Source organism: Crinia signifera, chromosome 7, assembly GCF_055691185.1.
Source record: "Crinia signifera chromosome 7, ASM5569118v1, whole genome shotgun sequence".
Lineage (NCBI taxonomy): Eukaryota > Metazoa > Chordata > Amphibia > Anura > Myobatrachidae > Crinia > Crinia signifera.
The window spans coordinates 192082601-192109758 of NC_139223.1; the positions used below are offsets into that span (position 1 = coordinate 192082601).

Here is a 27158-nt window from a genome sequence, read left to right on the forward strand (position 1 = left end):
CTATGTGGATAACTTTTACACTAGCATCCCCCTGTTTAAGGCCCTTGGTTCAAGAGGTACAGCAGCTTGCGGTACTGTGCGCAAGAACCAAAGAGGCCTCCCAAAAACGCACATTGCCCAAGTAATGAGAAGGGGTGAAAGCAGGGGAATATGCACCGAAAATATGTTGTTGGTCAAATATAAGGACAAGAGGGATGTCCTTATACTGACAACAATTCACGGAGACAGTACCACCTCCGTCCCTGTACGAGGTACCAGTACCCACACCTCCAAACCTAATTGTATCCTGGATTACAATAGGTACATGGGCGGAGTGGATCTTTCAGATCAGGTACTGAAGCCGTACAGTGCCCTGCGGAAAACAAAAATCTGGTACAAGAAGCTGGCCGTGTATATCATCCAGATGGCACTGTATAACGCTTACGTGCTATTCCGTTCTACCGGCCAGAGGGGGACATTTATGCACTTTCAAGAGGAAGTCATAAAGGGCCTAATATTTGGGAACCAGCAGGCTGAGGGCCCCAGTACTTCTAGTACTGGCCCCCGTATTGTACCAGGGCAGCATTTTCCTGATGAAATCCCCTCCACTGGAAAAAAGGGCAGGACACAAAAAAGGTGCAAAGTTTGCTATAAAAAGGGAATAAGAAAGCAAACTATTTTCCAGTGTGACACTTGCCCCGACAAACCCGGCCTATGTATAAAGGAGTGTTTTAAAATATACCACACATCTATGGATTATTAGGTTCATAATTTCACCGTGCTTCGGGGGTCTTGCTAATGCCACATACCACCCACCATTCATTCCACCATAATCTGAGCCGCAAAATCCAAAAATCACTCCTTCCCTTCTGAGTCCTGCCATGCACCCAACTGGTATTTTTTGGTCACATGTGAGGCATTGCCGTACTCGGGAGAAATTGGGGCACAGATTTTGGGGTGCTTTTTCTCCTTCATACCTTCTGAAAATGAAAAATTTTGAGCCAGAACTGCATTTTTGTGTAAAAAAATGTAATTTTTCATTTTCACTGCCCACTTGTATCAAAATTGGTGAAACCCCTGGGGGTTTGAAATGTACACTATACCCCTAGATGAATTCCCTGAGGGGTGTAGTTTGCAAAATGGGGTGACTTGTGGGGGGGTTCCACTGTATTGGTGCAACATAGCACCCACCATTCATTCCACCAGAATCTGTGCTGCAAAATCCAAAAATCACTCCTTCCCTTCTGAGTCCTGCCATGCACCCAACTGGTATTTTTTGGTCACATGTGAGGCATTGCCGTACTCGGGAGAAATTGGGGCACAGATTTTGGGGTGCTTTTTCTCCTTCATACCTTCTGAAAATGAAAAATTTTGAGCCAGAACTGCATTTTTGTGTAAAAAAATGTAATTTTTCATTTTCACTGCCCACTTGTATCAAAATTGGTGAAACCCCTGGGGGTTTGAAATGTACACTATACCCCTAGATGAATTCCCTGAGGGGTGTAGTTTGCAAAATGGGGTCACTTGTGGGGGGGTTCCACTGTATTGGTGTTTGGGGGGTCTTGCTAATGCGACATAGCACCCACCAAAATTCCACCAGAATCTGAGCCGCAAAATCCAAAAATCACTCCTTCCGTTCTGAGTCCTGCCATGCACCCAACTGGTATTTTTTGGTCACATGTGAGGCATTGCCGTACTCGGGAGAAATTGGGGCACAGATTTTGGGGTGCTTTTTCTCCTTCATACCTTCTGAAAATGAAAAATTTTGAGCCAGAACTGCATTTTTGTGTAAAAAAATGTAATTTTTCATTTTCACTGCCCACTTGTATCAAAATTGGTGAAACCCCTGGGGGTTTGAAATGTACACTATACCCCTAGATGAATTCCCTGAGGGGTGTACTTTGCAAAATGGGGTGACTTGTGGGGGGGTTCCACTGTATTGGTGCAACATAGCACCCACCATTCATTCCACCAGAATCTGTGCTGCAAAATCCAAAAATCACTCCTTCCCTTCTGAGTCCTGCCATGCACCCAACTGGTATTTTTTGGTCACATGTGAGGCATTGCCGTACTCGGGAGAAATTGGGGCACAGATTTTGGGGTGCTTTTTCTCCTTCATACCTTCTGAAAATGAAAAATTTTGAGCCAGAACTGCATTTTTGTGTAAAAAAATGTAATTTTTCATTTTCACTGCCCACTTGTATCAAAATTGGTGAAACCCCTGGGGGTTTGAAATGTACACTATACCCCTAGATGAATTCCCTGAGGGGTGTAGTTTGCAAAATGGGGTCACTTGTGGGGGGGTTCCACTGTATTGGTGCTTTGGGGGTCTTGCTAATGCGACATAGCACCCACCAAAATTCCACCAGAATCTGAGCTGCAAAATCCAAAAATCACTCCTTCCCTTCTGAGTCCTGCCATGCACCCAAATGGTATTTTTTGGTCACATGTGAGGCATTGCCGTACTCGGGAGAAATTGGGGTACAGATTTTGGGGTGCTTTGTCTCCTTCATACCTTCTGAAAATGACAAATTTGGAGCCAGAACTGCATTTTTGTGTAAAAAAAATAATTTTTCATTTTCACTGCCCAGTTGTACCACAATTGGTGAAACCCCTGGGGGTTTGAAATGTACACTATACCCCTAGATGAATTCCCTGAGGGGTGTAGTTTGCAAAATGGGGTCACTTGTGGGGGGGTTCCTAACTTTTAGCATCTTATGGTGCCTAGAAACCTACATGGTGCCTAAAAAATAATCTCATAAAAAGGAGGCTCCAAAATCAAGTAGGTGCTCCTTCTATTATGAAGCCTGTGGTTTGGTCACCGTGCACACTAGGGCCACATATAGGATATTTATGAAAACAAAAGAATTGGGGGAATCAATTTTCAGTCACATTTCTCTAGTAAAATGTACTGTGTTCCTTAGAAAAATGTAGAAATTGCAAATCTGCAAAAAAAAAGAAATTTTGAAATTTCACCTACACTTTGTTTTAATTCCTGTGAAACACCTAAAGGGTTAACAAACTTCCAAAATGCTGTTTTGAATACTGTGAGGGGTGCAGTTTTTGAAATGGCATCATTTATGGGGGTGTCTCACATACAAGTCCCTCAAAGTCACATCAGAACTGAACTGGTCCCTAAAAAAATCAGTGTTTGAAATTTTCTTGAAAATTTGAGAATTTGCTATTCATATTGTAAGCCTCCTAGTGTCCCAAAAAATTAAAAGGAAGTTGAAATAATGATGTCAACATAAAGTAGACATATGGTCTATGTTAGTTTTGAGTGGTATGATTATTTGTCTCACAAGCAGAAAATTTAACATTTTGCAAATTGCTAAATTTTCCATTTTTTTACGACATTTTGGTATTTTTCACAAAAAAACACAGACTGTATCGACGAAAATTTACCACTAACTTGAAGTACAATGTGTCACGAAAAAACAATCTCAAAATCACTGGGATAAGTAAAAGCAAAAAAAAGTTATCCCCACTTAAGTGAGACATGTCAGATTTGAAAAAAAGGGCTCTGTCAGGAACGCAAAAACTGGCTCTGTCAGGAAGGGGTTAAACTACTATATTCAGGATCATCATCCCAAATCCTGATGAATAATTATTTGTCCAGCCCAAAATCACTGTTCAGAGGAACTAGACAGGGGTGCCCTTTGTCGCCTCTGCTGTTCGATCTAGCAGTAGAGCCCCTGGTGATTCCTTTACTGGAATACGAGTGAACACCTCCGAGGTCAAATTAAGCTTATTTGCAGACTATATACTTTTATATCTAATCCTCACGTCTCGATCCCTGCCATACAACAGATTTTGCTGCACTTCTCACATTTTTCAGGTTTTCATGTAAACTATGATAAATCCTGCCTACTGCCCCTGTCTGCCTCCTCTATATATTTCAATTCATCCTCTTTCACTTCACAGTTTACTGTCTGTTCACACACACTTACATATCTGGGAGTCTTGATTCCTAAAAAACTAAATGACCTCTACAATGCAAATATTCCCCCTTCCTATACCTCGATTGATAAGCTGTTGACTGGATGGATGGATTTGTCTTTGACGGGCAGAGTGGCAGTGATTAAGGCTATAGCCTTCCCTAAATTATCCTACCTCTTGCAGATGTTGCCACTGCAGCTCCACAATATAGACTTACAAAGATTTAGGTCACTATTTCTTAAATTTACCTGGGTGGGGAAAAAGGCCCGTATACCATACAACTGACTAAAACTCAATAAGACTGATGGGAGATTGGGCATGCTTGACATACAAGCATTCTCTTAAGCAGCGCACTTTAGATATATCACAGACCGGTTTACAATCAGATCAGAATATACCTCCCCTCCCTTGAAAAACAGCTATTCCACCCATACTCCCAAGCTGCCCTCCTACATTCCCCACTTAAACTGATACCTAAACTGATCAGGGAATTTATATTCTATTTACTTACAGGTCTTGGAAACAAATTAATAAGACTTTGCGCAGAAGGTTTTCCTCCTCCTCATTCACCACTCTGTGGGGAAACCCCCAGTTTGTCCCGGGTCTTGAGAACGCAGAGTTCCTTGGCTGGAGAGATAATGGTATCTCTAATATACGCAAAATATTCGACCCAGGAGGAACTATACTCCCATTCTCCGCACTGGTAGAGAAATTCGATGTGCCCAGTCGCCAATTTTGTATGCATCTCCAGTCGGGACACTTCACACAATCTCAATTACCCCCCCATGGAGAAGGTTACGGAGACAGACCCCATAGAAACCTTGTTGAGACCTGAATGTGTTTTGGGATATAGGATTAGATATTTGTACTCGGATCTTATTGCAGCAGGGAAAGAATCTCAACATCAGAAACTCCATACCAGGTGGTTTGCGGATATCCCTGATCTCCCTGCGCCGGCTGGTCTATTAAAAAAAAAATTCCCATTTACCATGAGATACTTGCAGTCGGCTGCTTTACAGGAGACTCACATAAAATTCCTAAATAGGGCATACATAGCGCCAGTGCAGAGGGCACATTTTGTCCTCAGTGACACTGGATCTTGTTACAAATGCCAAAAATCCAATGCCTCCTACTACCATAACTGGGAGTGCAAGAAAATCAGATTCTTTTGGGATAAGTTGATTGATTTTATAAATAGTACTTACGCCCTGAAACTCCAGAAGCACCCGGCTGCATGCCTATTTTTAGATTTTCAAGTGTGGGATCTTGGTCCTAAGAAACCACAGACTTTACCAGTCTTGACCAATATCTTAATTGCCAAAAAGCTAATCCTTCCTTACACACTGGATACACAGAAGTTCCCCTTCCATCATGGAGTTAAGGAAAGCCATCTTGAGTACACTATTTTACGAACGACATGCCTTGAGGGCAGACCTAGAGAAAGGCGCTCCTCGCTTTTATAAAAAGTTTTATATACCGTCTAATGTGTGGAGTCTTGTTACCTACGCATGATGTAATTGACGGTTTCAGGTCAAAATTGCATTTGTATTGACACGGTACACAGAAGGAGATATATAATGTATTGAAGTAAATGGTTCTTTCTTTTGTCTCCCCCCTCTACCCAACCCCACTCCCCCTTTTTCTTGTTTTATGATTACAAGTGTTATAATGCTTTGTCTGAATGCTACCATATCTGGACACATAGTCCACGGAGAAGTGTCTAGATCTATATTTTTTTATTCGGAATGTTGACGTTGGGTCAGCTACCTTGCTTATTCATAATAACTAGGAAACAGAGTCTAAAAAGAGACACTGGAACATAGAACAGTTAAACTGACATTTATTAGACCTTGAATGTAACAAACTGCTGACAACGGAACTGTGTTGTTCACATAATACATAGTTTGAAATGTCTCTTAATGATGCTTCTCCGTTCGATTTCATCAATAATTTTTCTCCTCACGTATTTTTTGAAATACCTGAATATATGTTCCTGACAATGTATTTTCTGCTCTGTATGTTATGTTTTCCACTGTAAAACACAATAAAATTATTTATTTAAAAAAGAAATAAAGAAAGGTATGCCAAGATACAACATTATGGTTGTAGTAGACTATTTTCTATATAAAAAATAGTGCCTGACTAGCAGTTTACTGTTAATCCAAATCTGTAATGCAACTCTGTACGAACGAACACCACCAGTACACATAAACTGAATAAACAAACTCAATTTGTCCACACCAAAAGGAAACGCAAACACACACACACACACACACACACACACACCCTTTCCCAATGCTTCTAAAGAGACCCCTTTCCACAGCAGTTATTAATGTTATTCCCCATAATAGTGCCCTAGTTAATTTTCTAGACCACAGTAGTGCCTTAGTTAATGTTATGCCCCATAGCTCTGCCCTAGTTTATTTTAAGAACCATAGCAAGGTATGATTCATACTATGTTACACTGTAGGGCTGCCAGTGCACATTATGCAACACAGTACCCCAATTCACATTAGGACAAATGTATTAAGCCTTAGCAAGTGATAAAGTAGAGGTTGATAAAGTAACAGCCAATCATCTTCTGTCATGCTACAGACAGTTTGAAAAATGACGGAGCCTATTGGCTGTTCCTTTATCACCCTCTATCACTTGTTATCACTTGGCCCACTATGACATACAGTATCCCCAGTTCCTATTATGCCACAAGACAGAGCCTTAATCAATATTATTCCACACTTTAGTGCTTCCACATCATTTTGTGTCGCATTACAGTGCCCTAGATCATATTATGTCACATTTTAATGCCCTCCAGATAATTTCATACTAAATTCTAATGAGAACGGATATATCTAGATATACTGTAGGACCCAATGCAAAAGTTTGTAAGCACCCTTAAGTATCACCCAATGATGGTTTATGTATTTGACACATGCATCTGTGACATGGAAGGTGGCCCGTCTTAGCTCTGGTGGGGTAGATTTATTAAGCTCGGTGAAGTGATAAACTGTCTGTTTTTTATCACCGTCCAATCAGCTGCTACCTGTAAAGCTACAGGCTTGGTTTGAGAAATGGCAGGTAAGAGCTGATTGGCCGGTGATAAAAACCAGACAGTTTATCACTTAACCAAGCTTAATAAATCTACCCCAGGGTCCCATAACAGCTGCAGCTCTGGGACTATAAAGCAGCTGCACCTATGGTAGCTATTCCTTTGTACTGAACACATGTATATGTGAAAGTGGCCCCTCTCACCTCTGGGCCCCATAGCAGCTGCTCTCCCTGCACCTATGGTAGCTACAACCTTGGTACTAACCAATCAACTTATGTCATGCTGATTGATTCTTTTCAGGCTGTGTTTAAAAAATGTCCATTAGGAGCTGATTGGTGCTTGATCTCTCTCCAAGCTCATCTCTACCAAAGAGCTGTTATTTTGTTGCATAGGTATATATACTGTAGTTTATAAAGTTCTGGCAGTATATAGATATATTGTAAAGAAAAAAGTCTCTATCCGCACACACAATTCACTTTATTTGAATATTTTTGTGCTTTTAATACAGATGGAATCTACACTCTTACCACTGATGATGGGATTTCTTATGAAACCTTCTGTGACATGACCACCGGTGGAGGAGGTTGGACTTTGGTGGCCAGCGTCCATGAAAACTTTTTACTTGGGAAGTGCACTACTGGAGATCGCTGGTCCAGCCAACAGGGGAACAACATAAATAACCTGGAAGGAGATGGCAACTGGGCAAACTATAACACATTTGGGTCACCTGATGGGGCCACCAGTGATGACTACAAGGTAAGAAGGACCATTCTTGTCAGGATTCCTGCTATTTTATATCCCATTCAGCGTCTATTGCGCTAGGTGAGGTTGTTACCCTGTTATCTGGAGGTATAAATGTTTCTCTGACACACGTTGCGTATCAATATTATTTCTCTTTTTGCTTTTCTTGATAAAGGGTATTGTAGCCTGAAACGTTATACAATGAAATTTGATTCATTGTCAATTTATTGTAAGCCTACAGAGTGCTGTCCAGCCTACAGCTACTTACTAATATTATTTCTCCTATATGGTCAGAACCCTGGTTATTACGATATATCGGCTAATGATGTGGGGATATGGCATGTTCCAAACAAGACACCACTATCCAAATGGAGGAATTCCGCCATTCTCCGATATCGGACAGATAATGGCTTTTTGCCTGATGAAGGTGGAAACCTCTTTAATCTGTACAAGGTAAAGTATGAATCAGAAGTATATATTTATTTTAAAAGACTAAGCAATATAACACTATAGCGACAGATGTAGATACGGACAGTATACAGTATCTCCTTTCTTTAAAAAAAAATGTGATTTCTTTAGGACAGGCCAGGCCAACCTGTGGCATCCAGATGTGGTAAAACTACAAATCCCATCATGCCTTGCTACAGTTTTAGCATTCCCTTATAGTAAAACAATAGCAAAGCATGCTAGAACTTGTAGTTCCACAACAGCTGGAGAGCCACAGGTTGGCCAGACCTGCCTTAGGACATCCAACACTACCATGTTCTACTTTCTGGGTACTGTAAGATGGGGGATCTCTAGGGGACCCGTCCTAGAAAAGTTTACTTTCCACTTTTGGGGACCCTATCATCTAGAAAATCTAGCCATAGTACTGTATATGGAAATAAGTTTAACGCTACAGATAAAATTTGAGCACTTGATGGCAAAACCACAGGTATGTCTTGGGCACCTGTGTGATGTATTTGTTTCCAGACACACAGGGGTATGCAAAGAAGTGGCCAAAAAATTGGGCGCACTTTAAATCCAGCCGCTATAGAATAAAACAGTAAAATACACAATATATGTCCCTCCAATTAACAACTGCAGCTCTCAATTGGGGACTTCTGTGAACCCCACAGAAACAATCAGAATGCAAATTACCAAAAAGATAATGGGCCAGATTCTCTAAGCTTCAAAAGTGATAAAATGTAGAGTGATAAACAGCCAGCCAATCAGCTACTGCCTGCCATGTCACAGACTGTGTTTGAAACATGTGAGGTACAGTAGGAGCTGATTGGTTGGTTATCACTCTCCAATTTATCACTTTTGAAGCTTAGAGAATCTGGCCCAATAAGAGAGCGCACCAGTAGTACTATGATATCTGTTAATTAATAATAATGAATTTATTCACAATTAGTGGTCATAGTATTAAACAGTTTAAAACATATATCTTAAACTAGTTAATAGACAGGTCACTAATACCCTTGCAGAGACAATGGTATTTTAGATAAGATCACAGGAGCCTTTTCCATATATTTGCATCTGAAAAATATATTGATTATATCTAGGCTCAGTGATGTAATTTTATTTAGCTATATTTGCCTCAGGTGTAAAGAATTTTATCCCGGACCCCCTCAAGAGTCAATCGGGAAGCAATGCTTCCAATTGAACCTGTGAAAAGAGTGTAATCTCTAATGAGTAGAGGAATGGATTGTATTGTGGTCAGCTGAGAGTGCTTCAGGTGCGGGCGTACTAATTGGGCGATCCGAATGCCTAGCGCATGAACCAGTGCTCTCCGAGAACTGAAACTTGCTTATGGACTCCGCAGATTTCTGCTGTGTTAGTTTGCTTGCACTCGGTGTCCGGTCCGAATGCACACCTACCACTGTTCGTGTACGCCCAGTTTTGCCCACTTTGAAACCGTATCCTTGTGTACGCCCATATGATGCCCATGTTACGCCAATATTTTCCGAGGGAGTTCGGTGCACATTTGTAGACGGTATTGGTGAGAACGAGTGCGCAGATGCTGCGTTGCACATGCGTATTGCGTTGGCTACGCATGCGCAGATAGCTAAAAAGCGCCCTCCGAAAGAAGACGGAACGGACCGCACCAATCAGAATAAGGCCCATAGTGATGACCTCACATTATGAACAATTTACTGCATTTGGCTTTCAAATTATTTGACCTTTGAGGGATAACATATTAGAAAGTATGGAGGTCACTATGGTTGACTCACAAAGCTGCAAATTTCGCACCTTTGCAAGCCAACTAAACGCAGCCCGCGTGAACGTCCGCCCTACCCCCACAAGTTGAATATCCCAGCACGCATGCGAATAGATGTTTTGCATAGACCTCCATTCAGGATGCAGTCACAATCCCGGCGGTCAAAATCCCGACACTGGAATCCTGACCGCCGAAATCCTGGCACTTTGTCCCTCTGTGGGTGTCCACGACACCCATAGATGGAGAATAAATTAGTGTGCCGAGCGTAGCGAGCCCGCAAGGGGGGGCGATCCACATCCCACCCTTGTCGGGATTCCGGCGTCGGGATTTCGACAGCCAGGATTCCGACCGCCGGGATTACATACCAATCCCATCCATTCGCAGCTTGCGTGCGGGGCAGAAATCATTTGAAGGCCGCCGACCATCAAATGATTTCTAAAGCACTTGCAAATCTAAGTCACTCTCTGGTGACTCCGATTTGCGGGCACCCTGGTACATGAACAAGGCAGGCAGCTGACATCCGATGGCATCTGCTGCCCGCCCAGCACCCGCTACACTGACGAATCACCATTGGAACGCCCAGCGTTTTCATGGCGACGACCAAGAAATGCTGATCGTTCCCATTGACCTAACCCACGCCGGCCCCACCACGCCCCTTTCCCGCACTGCTCTGTGCGAACTGGCCAGAGACTATACAAAATTCACAAAGGGAGCCAGCACATTGACATAAATGCTTATGCACATGTGCAGTAGCAAAACATCGATCCCCATACGAAAGCACGAGGAGCGTGAAGACCTTTCTCTCACCCAGTTATGCTCTAGGTTAGGAAGATTATTAGCACTGGGGATGAGGTGGATATCACTTTTCAATATTAATAGTATTACTAAGCATAGTAAGAGTAAAGCCCCGTACACACGAGGCGATGGGTATTCAAATGACCTTATAATATGAATTACAGGGCCGGATTACGTGGGGTCCAGGTAGCGGGGATCCGTGCAGCACCGCAGCAGGGTCCATGCAGCGCGGGGTCCTTGCAGCTGATGGAAACTAGTAGCGCTACTAGTTCCCATCTGCCGCAGGGACCCCCTGCCCGCCCGCGCTGCCTGACCCCTCTGCCTGCCACCCACCCGACACTGCCGCAGCAGTGCCGGTGTGGGGGCACCGGATGTGTGGGGGCCCCTGTTGCCCCGTGAATAATCCGGCACTGATGAATTATGTGCATCCCCAACAAGTGATAAGAATGCACCTGGTGATTAGAACAATGCTGTACACATTCCAGAGTATAACGCTACCTTTATTATCTGCTTTCAGAAATACCCACTAATATACAATACTGGCAGCTGCCCTACAAACAATGGACCCGCACCACCTGTTGTGTATGATTTTGGAGATGCAGAGAAGACAGCTAATTACTACTCACCACGGGGAAGAGGTAAGTGTTTGTCTATGGAATGTATCCTGTTTAAAAAAAAAATAAAATAAAAATATATATATATATATATGATGCTTGCAGGCCCGGCACTCTCAGTCCTTATTGCAGCTACCGCGGTGCCCTCCAGGGATAATGCAGATAGGTAAGTACCGGCTGGTACTATCGGGCGGCACTCCAACGGATTTAACTCAAGCAGTAAAGCACAGACTCACACCTGCACGTCTAACGTTTCGGTTTATTCAACCTTTTTCAAAGACACATGATAGCATACAAAAACACTTACTTATAGCCAGAGAAACCCCACGTACCCGCCTGCGGCATCCACGTTCCGTCCCGGCCGCGCTTCTGACTGACGTCACACTCATACGTCCCTAGTCACTGTCAGCAGCCGGCCTGCGGCGTCTCCATGGTAGCCAACAGACGCTACTGAAAGAAAAAATACGTACAATAATAAAAGATCACAAAACAGTGTTCACAATGACAATACGATATGCATAAAACATCCATAGTAATATGCGGAAGCCAACCACCAGAATGCAATACTGGGAGGTGGGGAATATTGCAAAAAAATCTTTTAAGGGGGATACATGATACTGTAACTGCAAGGCGCGATGTTAAACACCTAGGGACAGAGGCAGTTCACTTACAATTTTAATTTTATCACACTGTCACCTAATGCAAAAAACAAAGAGCTATAATGCAGGTAAAAATATAGGGGATAAGAATAATCAAAAAATGCACAGGAGTATAAACACCAAAGAAAACAAATGATGTCTGCAAAGGGAGTACGCTATATGAAGACAGTCTGCTGAGAAGAAGAGCAGGCATTTTCATGCGATACAGAATGATAACTACCGCATGCCAACTGACCATTGCATGATGGATATATGGCAAAAAATATTATTAAAAAAGAGAAAACGGTAAAGATACAATGATATATATAAATTGATGCTATAGCAAAAAATATTAAAGAAAGCAATTAAGGGATGCATGTTCATTCAGACCAGCCGGGGCCACTACATTTAATTTGAAAATCCATTTAGCCTCCAACTGGAGTAATTTTTTGTCCCGATCGCCTCCTCTCACACTCAATGGGACCTGGTCAATCATTTGATATTTGAGTGTGGGGAGTGGATGTTTGTATTCCTTAAAATGTCTGGCCACTGGTTGCTCCGAGGCTTCTCCCTCCAATGCACATTTTATCGAGGAGCGATGCATGGCCATACGCTCCTTGAACATTCTCGTGGTCTTGCCCACGTAGGCCATGCCACAGGGGCACTTGATCATATAGACCACATATCGACTTGTGCAAGTTAAAACCTTGTTAATCTTATACCGGTAACCTGTGTGAGGATGTGTGAAGGTGTTGCCAGGCACCAGATACCCACAGGTAACACAACCTGTGCAACGAAAGTTGCCAGGTTTACGCATCATGAAATGTGTCTTCTTCATCTTGCCTAAATTCGTGACATCAGATTTCACCAACTTGTCACGAAGATTGACCCCCCTCTTAAAACATGGCATTATGCCATGATTTTTGAGGGCGGGCAAATCTGGGTCATTACTGACAAGGGGCCAAGCGCTTTTAACTGTGTTGATCAGCACGGAGCTACCCGTCGAATACGTGCTTACAAATGGAACCCTATTCTGCTTTCTTTAATATTTTTTGCTATAGCATCAATTTATATATATCATTGTATCTTTACCGTTTTCTCTTTTTTAATAATATTTTTTGCCATATATCCATCATGCAATGGTCAGTTGGCATGCGGTAGTTATCATTCTGTATCGCATGAAAATGCCTGCTCTTCTCAGCAGACTGTCTTCATATAGCGTACTCCCTTTGCAGACATCATTTGTTTTCTTTGGTGTTTATACTCCTGTGCATTTTTTGATTATTCTTATCCCCTATATTTTTACCTGCATTATAGCTCTTTGTTTTTTGCATTAGGTGACAGTGTGATAAAATTAAAATTGTAAGTGAACTGCCTCTGTCCCTAGGTGTTTAACATCGCGCCTTGCAGTTACAGTATCATGTATCCCCCTTAAAAGATTTTTTTGCAATATTCCCCACCTCCCAGTATTGCATTCTGGTGGTTGGCTTCCGCATATTACTATGGATGTTTTATGCATATCGTATTGTCATTGTGAACACTGTTTTGTGATCTTTTATTATTGTACGTATTTTTTCTTTCAGTAGCGTCTGTTGGCTACCATGGAGACGCCGCAGGCCGGCTGCTGACAGTGACTAGGGACGTATGAGTGTGACGTCAGTCAGAAGCGCGGCCGGGACGGAACGTGGATGCCGCAGGCGGGTACGTGGGGTTTCTCTGGCTATAAGTAAGTGTTTTTGTATGCTATCATGTGTCTTTGAAAAAGGTTGAATAAACCGAAACGTTAGACGTGCAGGTGTGAGTCTGTGCTTTACTGCTTGAGTTAAATCCGTTGGAGTGCCGCCCGATAGTACCAGCCGGTATATATATATATATATAGTCACTCCAGAGGACTTTGATGTATAAATACTTTAATCTCAGAAAATCAATTAGGATACATGTACAGCAAGTCGTTTATTTTCTATTTGACGGGTGCTTCTACCAGCAGACCAGCGGGTGTGCCATGGGTAGCCCCGTGGCACCAAGCTTCGCCAACATATACATGTTTGGCGAGAACAAGAAAAGTTTTTGACCTGAGATGAATTTAGCAGACATCTTAAATTATTCGTTAGATTCCTTGACGACCTGTTCATGGTATGGACAGGTCCGGTGGACCACCTGGAAAGATACATTGCGCCCATCAATGCCAGCATGTCACCTATTAAATAGGACTATCAACATACAGACTTAGAGCATAAATTTCCTTGACGTCCTGGTCACCATTAGAAACTCAATCATCGTTACAGAGGTTTATAACAAACCTACCGACCGGAAGACACTATTGTTGGCCTCCAGCCACCATCCCAAGCCCCTGATACGTGGCCTACCAAAGTCGCAACTTATGCGAGTGGCCAGAATATCCAACAGTCTTGAAGCAGCAATCGCCAGTACTGATGCAGTAGTACAGCGGTTTGCTGAAAGGAGATACGACATGCGTCAAGTTAAACAACAGCAAGCTGAAGTTTTGGCCATACCTAGATCCCAACTATTAACCACCCATACAGCAGTTAACAGCGAGGTGTTACCATGGAAACAGCAGTACACCACTTCAAGCCCGGTAGTCCAAAGAGCCACCTCTGCACTGTGGCCCATAGTTAAATCTGACAGAACGCTACCATGTTTTCATTCCATCAAACCCATGCAGTGTTATACCCGAGGGCGTAACATTAAAGACCAGGGGCGGGATGTATTAAAATACATCGCCGCCCTTCGCGCCCCCCCCCCGCCGCGATGCCGCCGCATATGTACTAACATATGCGGCTGGCATCGCGATGCGGTGACGGAGGCCCCCCGCGATACCTGTACTGTGGTCTGCGGGGGGTCTCCGTCACCTCCCAGCCGGCTTCTGCAGTTTTCACGCCGGGGACAGCTAAGCAAGCTGTCCCCGGCGCTTCCTCCTCCCCCTGCAGCCGGAAGGACGTCCGGCTGCGTTGCTAGGGGGAGGAAGGGCTTACCTTCCGGGGTCCAGGAGGACCTGCAAGAAGGTAAGCCCAAGGGAGGGGGGAAAGGGGGGGTCGGCGAGGCGGCGGGGTTGCGGCGGGCGGCGAAAAGAAGCCCATAGGCTTCTATAGGGTATCGCCACCCAAAGGTGGCAATACCCTGCCCTGCGGTGACGTGGCGAACGGGTTTTAGTACATAGGAAAATGCGGTAAAACGGGGGTTTTACCGCATTTTCCCTTTAGTACATCTCGCCCTATGTCATGAAAACTGACATCACCGGCTTTGGCATTGTCCAACCCAGCAATTTTTTGCAAAAAGCACCTGGATGCTACAGATGCCTGAAGTGCACCACTTGCAAGAATCTTGTGGCCTGCAGGTCTTTCACCCTCATAAGGATATCACGTTCCCCATTCGACATGTGCTATCCTGTCTGTCCACTCACGTTGTTTATTTACTTTTCTGCCCCTGTCCATTGTTTTATGTTGGCAAAACCATCCGCACAGTTCGTGAGCGTATGGCTCTTCATCGCTCAGCCATAAACAAGGCATTTATATCCAAGGGATCTGACCAACCGGTGGCCCGCCACTGTGTTGAGGCCAGTCATAACGTGATGGACCTCAAATTCATTATTATTGATCATGTCCCCACAAACACAAGGGGCGGAGACAGAGATCACACACTGTTGAAAATGGAATCTAAATGGATTCACAAACTTCAGACTGTGAAACCGCTGGGACTTAATGATCGTTTGAACTGGGGTATCTTTTTGTGATCACTCCCATTTACCTGCTATTCATTGTGGTGCAGCGCATTGTATTGTGTTACAGCGTTGTATCTGTCATTATATTGTGGCATTTACATTGCATTTTTTTCTTAGTCCTATATTTGCTCATGCTGTCTTTTATTCAGTTGATTGTTTCCATGAGCCCGGCATGTGTGACGGGTCCGTGCGGCTGAGGACGCGTCACTACCCCACAGGTTGCCTGGCAACTAGGGAGTGATCACGTCAGCAGAGTGCGCCCGATCTCCTGCAGGAGACGGAGCGACGTCTGCACTCAGCCGCAGTCCGGTAAGTAAATGCATATATTCTTGTTGTACCACACCAGTGGTTGTTCAGTTCGTAGGAGCATGTGGTCTTGATAAAAATACATTTATGTATTGAAACGTCGACTTGTTGTACATGTATCCTAATTGATCTTCTGAGATAAAAAGTATTTATACATCAAAGTCCTCTGGAGTGACGCTCATCATTACCTACCTGTTTTATATCAGTGATGGCACCCGGGGCATCTGCTTAATATTTGTGAGTGCCGATTCTCCAGATATATATATATATATATTTTGAAACTGGTGTCCGTGTGCCTTTTCTCTTGTGGAACTGTATCTTATGCTTGGAGAGTGCACCGGATCAAGCTGTCTTGGAGTGCCGGGATATTGATGGTGATGATGATTATTATTTTCTATTAAACATTTTATGGGGTGCATATATCCTGCCGGAACTATATACCTGATCTGTAGCCCACAGATCTGGATATTGGTAAATCGGGCAGTATCACATCCCCCATAAGGTCATGTAGGGCTGCTCAGGGAGTGCTGGGCACACGCACATAATGATGATGCCATGAGGCCATTCCCCTCCACCAGATGCTCCGCCCTTCCACACAAGGCCCCACCCGCTTTATGGACACACTGATGGCACGGAAACTCCTGACTTGGAACCTCTGAAAGATGAGATGTATGATCACCATTATATACTATTGTTGTTGTGGTCCTGCATTTGCCGAAGGAGTTTTCATTAAGCATATATATATTTCCTCTACCTCCCCATGGCAGCTGCACTATGGGTTCTTCCCCTCATTAGGTAGTTCTGGAAAGGAAAAAAAGACACAACACTGCCCCTATATAAGGACCGCCCCTACAGAGGCTCAGTGTCTTTTTTTCCTTTCCAGGTAGAGGAGGCTTACCCCACAATGCTGCTACCTTCCCCGCTGCCTAGTGCAGTTGGGGTTTAGGCAAAGAAGGCTACCCGCTACCCAGTGTAGTTGGGACCCCTGTCTGGTGAACCCCCCTCCGCTCAATATGGCTGGGGGTTATGAGGTGACTTCCCGAGAAATTTACCTGCCGCACGTCCGGAACACAGGAGAGTGACAGCGGGGCTCGCGCGCCATGCTGCGCAGCGTCTCTCCCCCACATGGAGCACGGGTACAGGAAACGCCGGGGGTGACGTCAGACGCGGCGTCTGGCGTCAATAGTGCATGAGGACGCGCGCGCGCGCATGCGGCGGTATTATGGGGAATGTGACATCACCAAGAGGCGCTGGGCGCGTCTCTATGACAAGCAACGCCAGGGCTTAAAATGGCGCCGCAGGCAGCCGGAAAACGCTGCGGATACTCACCAAGACAGACTGACACCGGGTAAGGCTCCAATGTTAGCTTGCTAACGGAGCACTATACTGCATTGCTATCAGGCATATTCTGATTACCTTATTTCGTGATACAGTGATTGCTATTATGGAGGAAGATAAAAAGCAGCAAGGGAAATCGGGGTAAGCCTAAAGGAAAATGAAAGGAATGCATATGGAAAGGACAGTCATTAAGTAGAGATTATGTGTTACAGGTCAGAATCAAGCAAGGATAAATTGGAGTGTAAACAGAAGCATAAAAAATTACATACATCCAGGTGCTCGGTGTGTGATACGGCCCTGTCAGAGAAATGCAAGGGCACGGTGTGTGATAGCTGCAAGAAAGCACCCATAATGAGGCCAGAACAGATGGCGGATCTGGTAGCCATGTTAAAAACCTCCCTAGCAGACACCTTTGTGACAAAGGAAGATCTGAAGAAGGGGTCGCACAAAAGACCCAGGGAACCACCTTCCGAGGACTCTGACCCAGGGGAAGGGCCCGCCGGTGATCCACAGGAGGAAGTGGAAGAAGGGGAGGTGACACAGGAGAAAGCGGAGCCGGATTTTAATCCAGATCTCCTTAACAACTTACTTACCCTAATAAACAAGTCACTCAGTATTGAGGACCCACAAGAGGAAGGGAGGTTACAAGACCTTCTCTTTAAGGATAAAAAAAGAAAGCCCAAGTCTTTTTCCACTATCCAAACCACTACAAGAGATAGTGGAGGAGGAATGGAATAATCCAGATAAGAAAATAGCGGTACCGATTAGGGTTAACAAAATGTACCCATTTGATTCGGAGCAAGTGAAGAAATGGGAAACGGCTCCCAAAGTAGATTCAGCCATTGCCAGACTGGCAAGGAAAACTACCCTACCACTTGAAGACGCCAATGCGTTTAAAGACGCAATGGAAAGGAAGATGGAGATGAGCTTGCGTAAGCAGCACATTACGTCAGGGGCCTCCATTAAATCATCTTCGGCGATAGCAGTGACCTCAAGAGTACTGAGATCCTGGTGTCAGGACTTAGAGTCTGACTTATTGGATGGAGTGAAGAGGTCAGAACTCCTTAAAATAATACAGAATGTTCAAATCGCCGTCGAGTTTATATGTGACGCGTCACTGGACGCGGTCAGACTGGCAGCTAGGTCAAACGCAAATGCGGCAGTAACCAGGAGAGCTCTATGGCTCAAGTCATGGTCGGCGGACGCCCAGTCCAAAAATAAACTGGTTTCACTCCCGTTTCAAGGGGATTACCTATTCGGCAAAAACTTGGACGACATCATATCGAAGACGACAGGAGGAAAATCTACATGGCTTCCTCAAGACAGAGGGTTTAAGAAACCCCCAAACAGATCACAAAGACCCCAGTTCCAAGACTTCAAGGAAGCAAGAACATACAGGCCGGGCAGAGGGTACAGGAGACCCTGGTCCGGCGGACGGAGCTCCTTTCGTGGCCAAAGGGGCAGAGATGGACGGTTTGGATACAGACAAACCCAATGACGCCAAGCAGAAGGTAGGGGGCAGACTAAAAAAATTCCACTCAGTCTGGGCCCAATCTACCAAAGACAAGTGGGTGATGGAAGCAGTATCATCGGGATACAAAATAGAACTGTTACAAGACCCTGGAGTATGGATAGAGGAATCACCCATACCAAAAGACAGGGAAGAAAGGCGGGCGCTGGAGCAGAGCCTAAAAAACATGATAGCACAAGGAGTGGTGGTGGAGGTCCCAAAGGGACAAGAGATGACGGGTTGGCAATCAAGGTTTTTTGTGGTCAAGAAACAATCGGGAGGATTCAGGACCATTCTAGATCTGAGAAGGCTGAATGCGTACGTGGTAGCAAGAAAATTCAAGATGGAGTCTCTCAGGTCGATACTCCCGGATATAAAGAAAAACGCATTCTTGGCCACAATAGACCTCAGGGATGCCTACCTTCACATACCCATTTACTCAGAACACCAAAAATTCTTAAGATTCCGCATATCAGGCGTAACCTACCAGTTCACAGCTCTGCCATTCGGCCTGTCAACATCCCCAAGGACATTCACCAAGATCCTGGTGGTGCTGGTAGCAAAACTAAGAGAAGAAGGCATCACAGTATGGGCGTACTTGGACGATCTCTTAGTAATGGCTCGATCAGAGGATCAAGCAATAAGCCACACTCACAGGGTAATGCAATTTCTACAAGAACATGGCTGGATCATAAATCTAGACAAAAGCCAGCTTCAGCCCGCGACAGCGGTGAAATACCTGGGGGTCGTCATAGACTCAAGAGCAATGAAGGCTATGCTGACGCAGGAAAGAATAACCAAGATAAAGCAGGAAATAGACTACTTCCTAGCAAGAAGAACAGTCAGCTCAGCAGACTGCTTAAGGCTACTGGGCCTAATGTCGGCAGCCTCAGATGCGGTGAACTGGGCAAGGTTCCACACAAGAGGCATACAAAACTGCTTTCTGTCTCAGTGGAACGGAGACAGCAAGAGGACCACACAAAAGATCATACTGTCAAGAGGTGCCAAGCAAGACCTGCTCTGGTGGGGGTCAAGAGGAAGACTGGGGCAAGGCAAGTCCTTCACCACAGGAGAACAGGTGCTAATAACAACCGATGCCAGCATGGCAGGATGGGGGGCAGTATGCGAGGGGGCAACAGCCCAAGGACAGTGGTCAAGGCAAGAAGGTGCACTCCACTCGAACATCAGGGAGATGAACGCAGTGAGGGAGGCGTGTCAGTGTTTCCAATCCCAGCTATATCACAGAGACGTGATAATCAGAACAGACAACGCAGTAGTAGTAGCATACCTCAACAAGCAGGGAGGTACGAAGAGCAGGGCAATGATGACAGCAGCAGCGATGGTGCTGAACTGGGCGGAAACCTGGACGAGCAGCCTCGTGGCAGTATTTATAGCAGGAAGAGAAAACCAGCAAGCAGATGCCCTGAGCAGAAAGCAGATAAACCCAGGGGAGTGGGAACTATCCCAAGGGGTATTCGAAAAGATAGCTCAGAGATGGGGCTATCCAAGGATAGATCTCATGGCAACCAGAAGCAACAGGAAAGTGGAGAAGTTCATATCCAGACACTGGGAAGAAGGGTCCTGGGACACGGACGCACTGACGTGTCAGTGGGGACAAGGCCTGATGTATGTGTTTCCACCCTTCCCGGTCATATCAAGGATACTGAACAAAATACAGAAGGAAAAGGCAACAGTAATAACCATTGTGCCCACATGGCCAAGGAGAGCCTGGTTTCAGAAACTAGTCAGGATGGCGGTAGCAGGGCCATGGAAACTTCCGGACCAAGAAGACCTGCTATGGCAGGGAAGATATGCGCAACATCAGCCCAGAGACTGGAACCTAGCGGCATGGTTGCTGAAACCAGAACCCTGGTAAACAGGGGCTTCTCTTCTAAAGTAGTGAAGACTTTGCTAAAAGCCAGGAAGAGCTCAACATCAGGCACATACTATAGAATCTGGAAGACATACACACAGTTCTGTATAACCCAGAGGAAGGACCATAGGGCCATACCGACAGTACTTGACTTCCTCCAGTCGGGACTGGATAAGAAGTTATCAGTTAGTACATTAAAAGTCCAGGTGTCTGCGCTAGGCGCCATTCTAGACAGGAGAATCGCAGAAGACAAGTATGTACAAAGGTTCATACAGGCATCCAAGAGGATAAGGCCAGAATTTCGTAGCCCAACCACACCATGGGATCTCAATTTAGTGCTAAATACGCTAACCGAGAGCCCCTTCGAGCCTTTGGAAGAGGTACCGGTGAAGTGGCTAACGACCAAAGTAGCATTTCTGGTGGCAGTAACATCCACAAGAAGGGTATCGGAGTTGCAGGCCCTCTGGGCAGAAGAGCCATTCCTGAACTTTTTTGAGAACAAAGTGGTTCTAAGGACGAACCCTCACTTCCTGCCCAAGGTAGTCTCATCGTTCCACATCAACCAAGAAATAGTACTACCATCTTTCTGCGCAAAACCAACTAATGAGAAAGAAAGGAGGCTTCACACGCTAGACGTGAAAAGGGCGCTAACCATTTACCTGCAAAGGGTTGAGAGCTGGAGGAGAACAAAAAGGCTCTTCGTAGTAACGGAGGGCAAGAATAAGGGGCTTGGAGCCACAAAAACTACCATCGCCAGATGGATCAAGGCATGTATAGGGGAAGCTTACAGACTAAACAACAAGGAAGTGCCACAGAGTTTAAAAGCTCACTCCACCAGAGCCATAGGATCTTCCTGGGCCAGGAAGGGAGCAGCTTCCCTAGAAGAACTTTGTAAAGCGGCATGCTGGGCATCAGCCCACACGTTTGCTAAACATTACAGTTTGGATATCGAGTCCTCCAGTGACGCAAAACTAGGCAGGAAGATATTGAGCGCAGTAATATAAGGACAAAAAAAAAAAAAAAAAAACTCCCAAATAGAAGGAGAAAAGTTAGGGGACCTGCATGTAGGTGACTATAACCTACTTCAGCATCAGGTATTATTCTCTTATTCGGCCCCACCCAAAATTATTCTTTTACACTGCTATGGTATCACCCATAGTGCAGCTGCCATGGGGAGGTAGAGGAAAGTACGGATTCTTACCCGTTAATACGCTTTCCTCTACTCCACCATGGCAGCATTATTCCCTCCCTTGGGATATATGATGCAATATAAGATGTTAATTTAAAGTATTGAATACATATTAGCTGATAATCAAGACACTGAGCCTCTGTAGGGGCGGTCCTTATATAGGGGCAGTGTTGTGTCTTTTTTTCCTTTCCAGAACTACCTAATGAGGGGAAGAACCCATAGTGCAGCTGCCATGGTGGAGTAGAGGAAAGCGTATTAACGGGTAAGAATCCGTACTTTTATTACTATTTGGAACTGTCAGTAAACCTCCCGTGTGTTGTGGCTGTTATGTGTGTTCCGATGGTATTGTATAAATAATAGTGAGCTGCATTTCTCACACTGTATAATCTAACCTTAAACCCTGTTTTGCAGATGAAATCACTGCTGGTTTTATCCAATTCCGTGTGTTTAACGCTGAGAAAGCAGCGCTGGCGTTATGTGCCGGAGTGAAAGTGACCAATGGTTGTAACTCGGAACATGTAAGTTGCTGCCATTCACCACCTGTGATACTTTCCCAGTTAACCATGTGAATACTGTAAGTTAGGATTTACATTACATAGACCTATGAGTGAATATAACATTATGCTGCTTTCACACCGCAAAACCTGCTTAGACCAGGTATTTAAAAGTTTTTTTTTTTTTAAAACGGGTCAGAGCAAGTTTAACCCCTTTCACATCGCATGTAAATACCTGGTCTAAAGCAGGTTTGCGGTGTGAAGGCAGCATCAGCTGGCATTGGCACATGGAAGTGGTTAGTAAATAAAGGTTACTACAGAAGTCAGGCAGCGTTATATAATACATGTCACACCTGGGTGTATATATATATAATCTGGCTCCCCTGCTACTAGAATGGCTCCCGGTGGTCTGAGTGTCAGCTCTGCGGGTCAGCAGACACCCGTAGTCCCGAAGGTCTCTCTCCGATCCAGGTAGAATCGGGGAAGCAGCACAGTAATATCGGCCATCCTCCTATTCCCATCCCCGGTGTCAGCAGCACATGTTTCCTCCGCTGTCTGTCCCCCAGCACTAACCACACGAACCGCGGCAGCCTCTCCTCATGTTTTCCAGCTGGGAAGCGCAGCCTGCGAACATCGTGTGCAACGAGAATGCAGTTTCCGGGGCGGGCAGGAGGGAGGCGTATGGGCTGCTGTAAGGAGGGCTGTGCAATGTCACACACTGCATACTTCGCTGCTTCTGGGCACACATCACAGGTACCCAACCACCGGTACCTGAGGCAGGGTACACTGAGCATTAGCTGGTCCCCTCTGAGCCAGCGCCGTGCATATTTAATGAGCCGGCCGCTCATTACACATGCGCACATGAAATGAGCGTCCGGATCATTAATATGCATGGCGCTGGGGACCAATAGTGCTCACTGGGTACCGTTTCAGACAGCAAAAAAAAACGGGTCTGAAACGGGTAGGACCCTGCTTTTTTACCGTTTTAAAATAACAGTTATTCTAAAACAGTAAATTCGCTCTGGATCTTTCACACTGCACATATAACTGTTTTGAAACGGTAAAAAAACGGTAATATACCGGTTAATATGTGCGGTCTTAAAGGGGCATATAGAACCGTAAGGGCCCAGTTCTGAGGTGTATGGTGGAGGATGCCGTGGTGGAGCCAGATCTCTCTTTAGGCCAGATGTATCAAGCTTCAAAAGTGATAAAATGGAGAGTGATAAACAACCAACCAATCAGCTCCTGTCTGACCATTTTCAAACAGTCTGTGACATGGCAGGTAGAAGCTTATTAGCTAACTGTTTATCACTCTCCATTTTATCACTTTCGAAGCTTGATACATCTGGCCTAATTTTTGTGCAATCAATGAGCATTCCTAGTGGCAGGTGGAGTGTTGTGGGCATGTAGCCAGGCTTCCCTGCCAGTTGAGAGTGGATGCCTTTATATGATTTTGGGTCACCCAGTATGAGGTATGTGTAATAGCATTAGGGGCCCTCGGGCAAAGCAGTGCAGTGTGGCCCTTAACTACACAACCTCATCTCTCGACACCCCTTACTAATAACGTTGCTTGTGATGATGTCCAGTTGGTGGACATCAGCTCTACATTCAGGGCTTGATTTTGGTGCACTCGCAAATGCAAATTCTCTCTCTAATGGACAAAACCATGTGCACTGCAGGTGGGGTAGATGTAACATGTACAGAGAGAGTTAGATTTGGGTGTTTTGTTTCTGTGCAGGGTAAATACTGGCTGCATTATTTTTACACTGCGATATAGATGTCAGTTTGAAGTACAAACCCCACCCAAATATAACTCTCTCTGCACATGTTACATCTGCCCCACCTGCAGTGCAGCATGGTTTGGTCCATTAGAGAAATAATTTGTTTTTGCGGGTGAACAAGAATCAGGCCCTCAGTGTGACTTTTCCCTCACATGTCACCTGCCCACCAGCTTTTCCCTCACATGCCACCTGCCCACCAGCTTTTCCCTCACATGCCACCTGCCCACCAGCTTTTCCCTCACATGCCACCTGCCCACCAGCTTTTCCCTCACATGCCACCTGCCCACCAGCTTTTCCCTCACATGCCACCTGCCCACCAGCTTTTCCCTCACATGCCACCTGCCCACCAGCTTTTCCCTCACATGCCACCTGCCCACCAGCTTTTCCCTCACATGCCACCTGCCCACCAGCTTTTCCCTCACATGCCACCTGCCCACCAGCTTTTCCCTCACATGCCACCTGCCCACCAGCTTTTCCCTCACATGCCACCTGCCCACCAGCTTTTCCCTCACATGCCACCTGCCCACCAGCTTTTCCCTCACATGCCACCTGCCCACCAGCTTTTCCCTCACATGCCACCTGCCCACCAGCTTTTCCCTCACATGCCACCTGCCCACCAGCTTTTCCCTCACATGCCACCTGCCCACCAGCTTTTCCCTCACATGCCACCTGCCCACCAGCTTTTCCCTCACATGCCACCTGCCCACCAGCTTTTCCCTCACATGCGCCACCTGCCCACCAGCTTTTCCCTCACATGCGCCACCTGCCCACCAGCTTTTACTTCACATGCCTGCTGCCCAGCTATTTCCTCACATGCCATCTTCCCACCAGCTTTTCTCTAGCTTGCCTTGTTTTGCCTGCTAGCTTTTCTCTTGCATGCCACCTCACATGCAGCACCCCTACACATTACATTTTCTCCAGCATGCCATTATATGTCCACCAATTTTTTGCCCCTACCACACATACCCTGCTCACAGGTATTTACTGAATGGAATAGCGGAGGAGGAGCACTCAGGGTGCCCTTAGATCCTGCTTAATGCTGCTAGACGGTAGTGCAGCACTTTTTTTTTTTTTCTACCTTAACGTTCTAAATATGAATCTGTGTGTTATGTTACAGTACTGCATTGGTGGAGGTGGCTACATTCCTGAGGCGGACCCCAGGCAGTGCGGAGACTTCACAGCATTTGACTGGGATGGAGTTGGCACGCACACTATATGGAGTAGTAGCAAGGAAATGATTGAGGCTGCCGTACTGATCTTCTACCGCTGATCCCGCTGACTAACTTTAATATTGGATAAATACAGAAACATTTGTGTAAATACAGAAACATTTGTGAACAGAAAGGAAATGATATTTTTTTATAGAATTACAATAAAATCAGAGCTAGAATTCCATTCCAAACCTAGGGATACATTTACTAAGATGGGAATTCTATTGAAGATGGGATGTTGCCTATAGCAACCAATCATATTCTACTTTGTTATTACTACTAAAGCTATAATTTAGCACCTTCTAGAATATAAATATATAGCATCTCTTTGGTTGCTATGGGCAACTTCCTATCTTCAATAGAACTCCATTCTTAGCAAATTTACCCCGTGGATTTTTGATTAATACCCTCGGCCTGGCCCTAAATGTATGATTAAACATTCTTTGTAAAGTGCAGTTGGCAGTGAACCAATAAATTATAATATGTATAAGGCAAAGACTTTGAATTGCATGTCTTCAGTGTATCTTGTATAATCACTAGTATAACAACAAAATATGCCCCTCGTACCGGAAAATTTAGGCAGCGATCCCAACCCCCTCATCGTCCCCCACCCCATCTTCCCCAGTAAAGTTTACCCTCACTCATCCATCCGCTTGACGCTGCCAGGTCTACAGGGCCTGCAAATCTACTTGCCTACAACAAAATGGCTCCTCCTGTCTGCTGTAAGGGGGTGGACATTTTGTTAGGGCTATTTTTCATTAGCAGCAGCAGGCGGAGCGCCGGGAGTCGGGACTGCAGGCAAGCAGATCTGCTGGGCCGGCATAAATATTACTGATTTCCTACGGTAAATGTATAATTAACCCTTTGAGTGCCAACATTGCTGTGAGCGAGCCTCAAAATATCCATGAAAAATGCCAGCGCCGCTCATGACTGTTCTTTGGGTGCAATATATAACTAAACTTCAATGAATTGACTTGGCTGTATTTGTATTTATTTATACTAAAAGAACCGTTGCAATTGAGCAGCGCTGGTATTTCTAGTGGATATTTTGAGGCTCGCTCACAGCAACGTTGGCACTCAAAGGGTTAATTATACATTTACCGTAGGAAATCAGTAATATTTATTTTAGTGTACCAAACTCCCAGTGGATTGTCCCTAAACATTTACAAATCTATAATTTAACGATGTACAATATTATCACGTTATTAGTGAAATTAGTCTTTGTATCATTTTAAGAGGGGACTTCATATGGACAAAGTATTCGGACGCCTGGCCATTACACTAACAAGGATTGTAATGATATTGTATTAAAATGCCCATATATGAAATTGGTTCCCCCTTTTGCAGCTGTGACAGCTTCCACCTCTCTCGGAGTATTTATAATGGGTGCAGTGCACAAAACGGCCCCGTGGTCCAGGGGGCCCATGCCGCGCACAATGCACCTATTTTTTTCGATACATACCATCTGGAGTCCCGCGTCAGCAGCAGCGATGCTGCAGAAATCCCTAGGACAATTTTCCCGCCATTTTTTTTTCCACATGAGCAGTAAGCAAATCCCTGGGATAAGGCCCAGACCCTAATGCCCAGCAGCTACAGCGCTGCTGGCTAGAGAGGAGGGGGTCCAGATATAGGGCCAGATGCACTAAACTTCAAAAGTGATAAAATGGAGAGTGATAAACAACCAACCAATCAGCTCCTACCTGACATTCTGTGACATGGAAGTTAGGAGCTGATTGTCTCGTTGCTTATCACTCTCCATTTG

At 45.1% G+C, this 27158-nt stretch overlaps 1 protein-coding gene across 1 annotated transcript in view; it reads left to right on the forward strand.

The window, feature by feature from the left end:
- LOC146020994 (intelectin-1-like) overlaps positions 1-26119 on the forward strand; it is a 40349-nt gene extending 14230 nt beyond the window's left edge. Inside the window, exons 4-8 of the mRNA XM_083154747.1 lie at positions 7473-7720; positions 8000-8158; positions 11221-11341; positions 22322-22428; positions 25303-26119. Of these exons, the coding sequence (XP_083010873.1) occupies positions 7473-7720; positions 8000-8158; positions 11221-11341; positions 22322-22428; positions 25303-25455 (788 nt within the window). The 3' untranslated portion in view covers positions 25456-26119. The remainder of the gene's footprint in view (positions 1-7472; positions 7721-7999; positions 8159-11220; positions 11342-22321; positions 22429-25302) is intronic.
- Positions 26120-27158: the final 1039 nt, after the last annotated feature.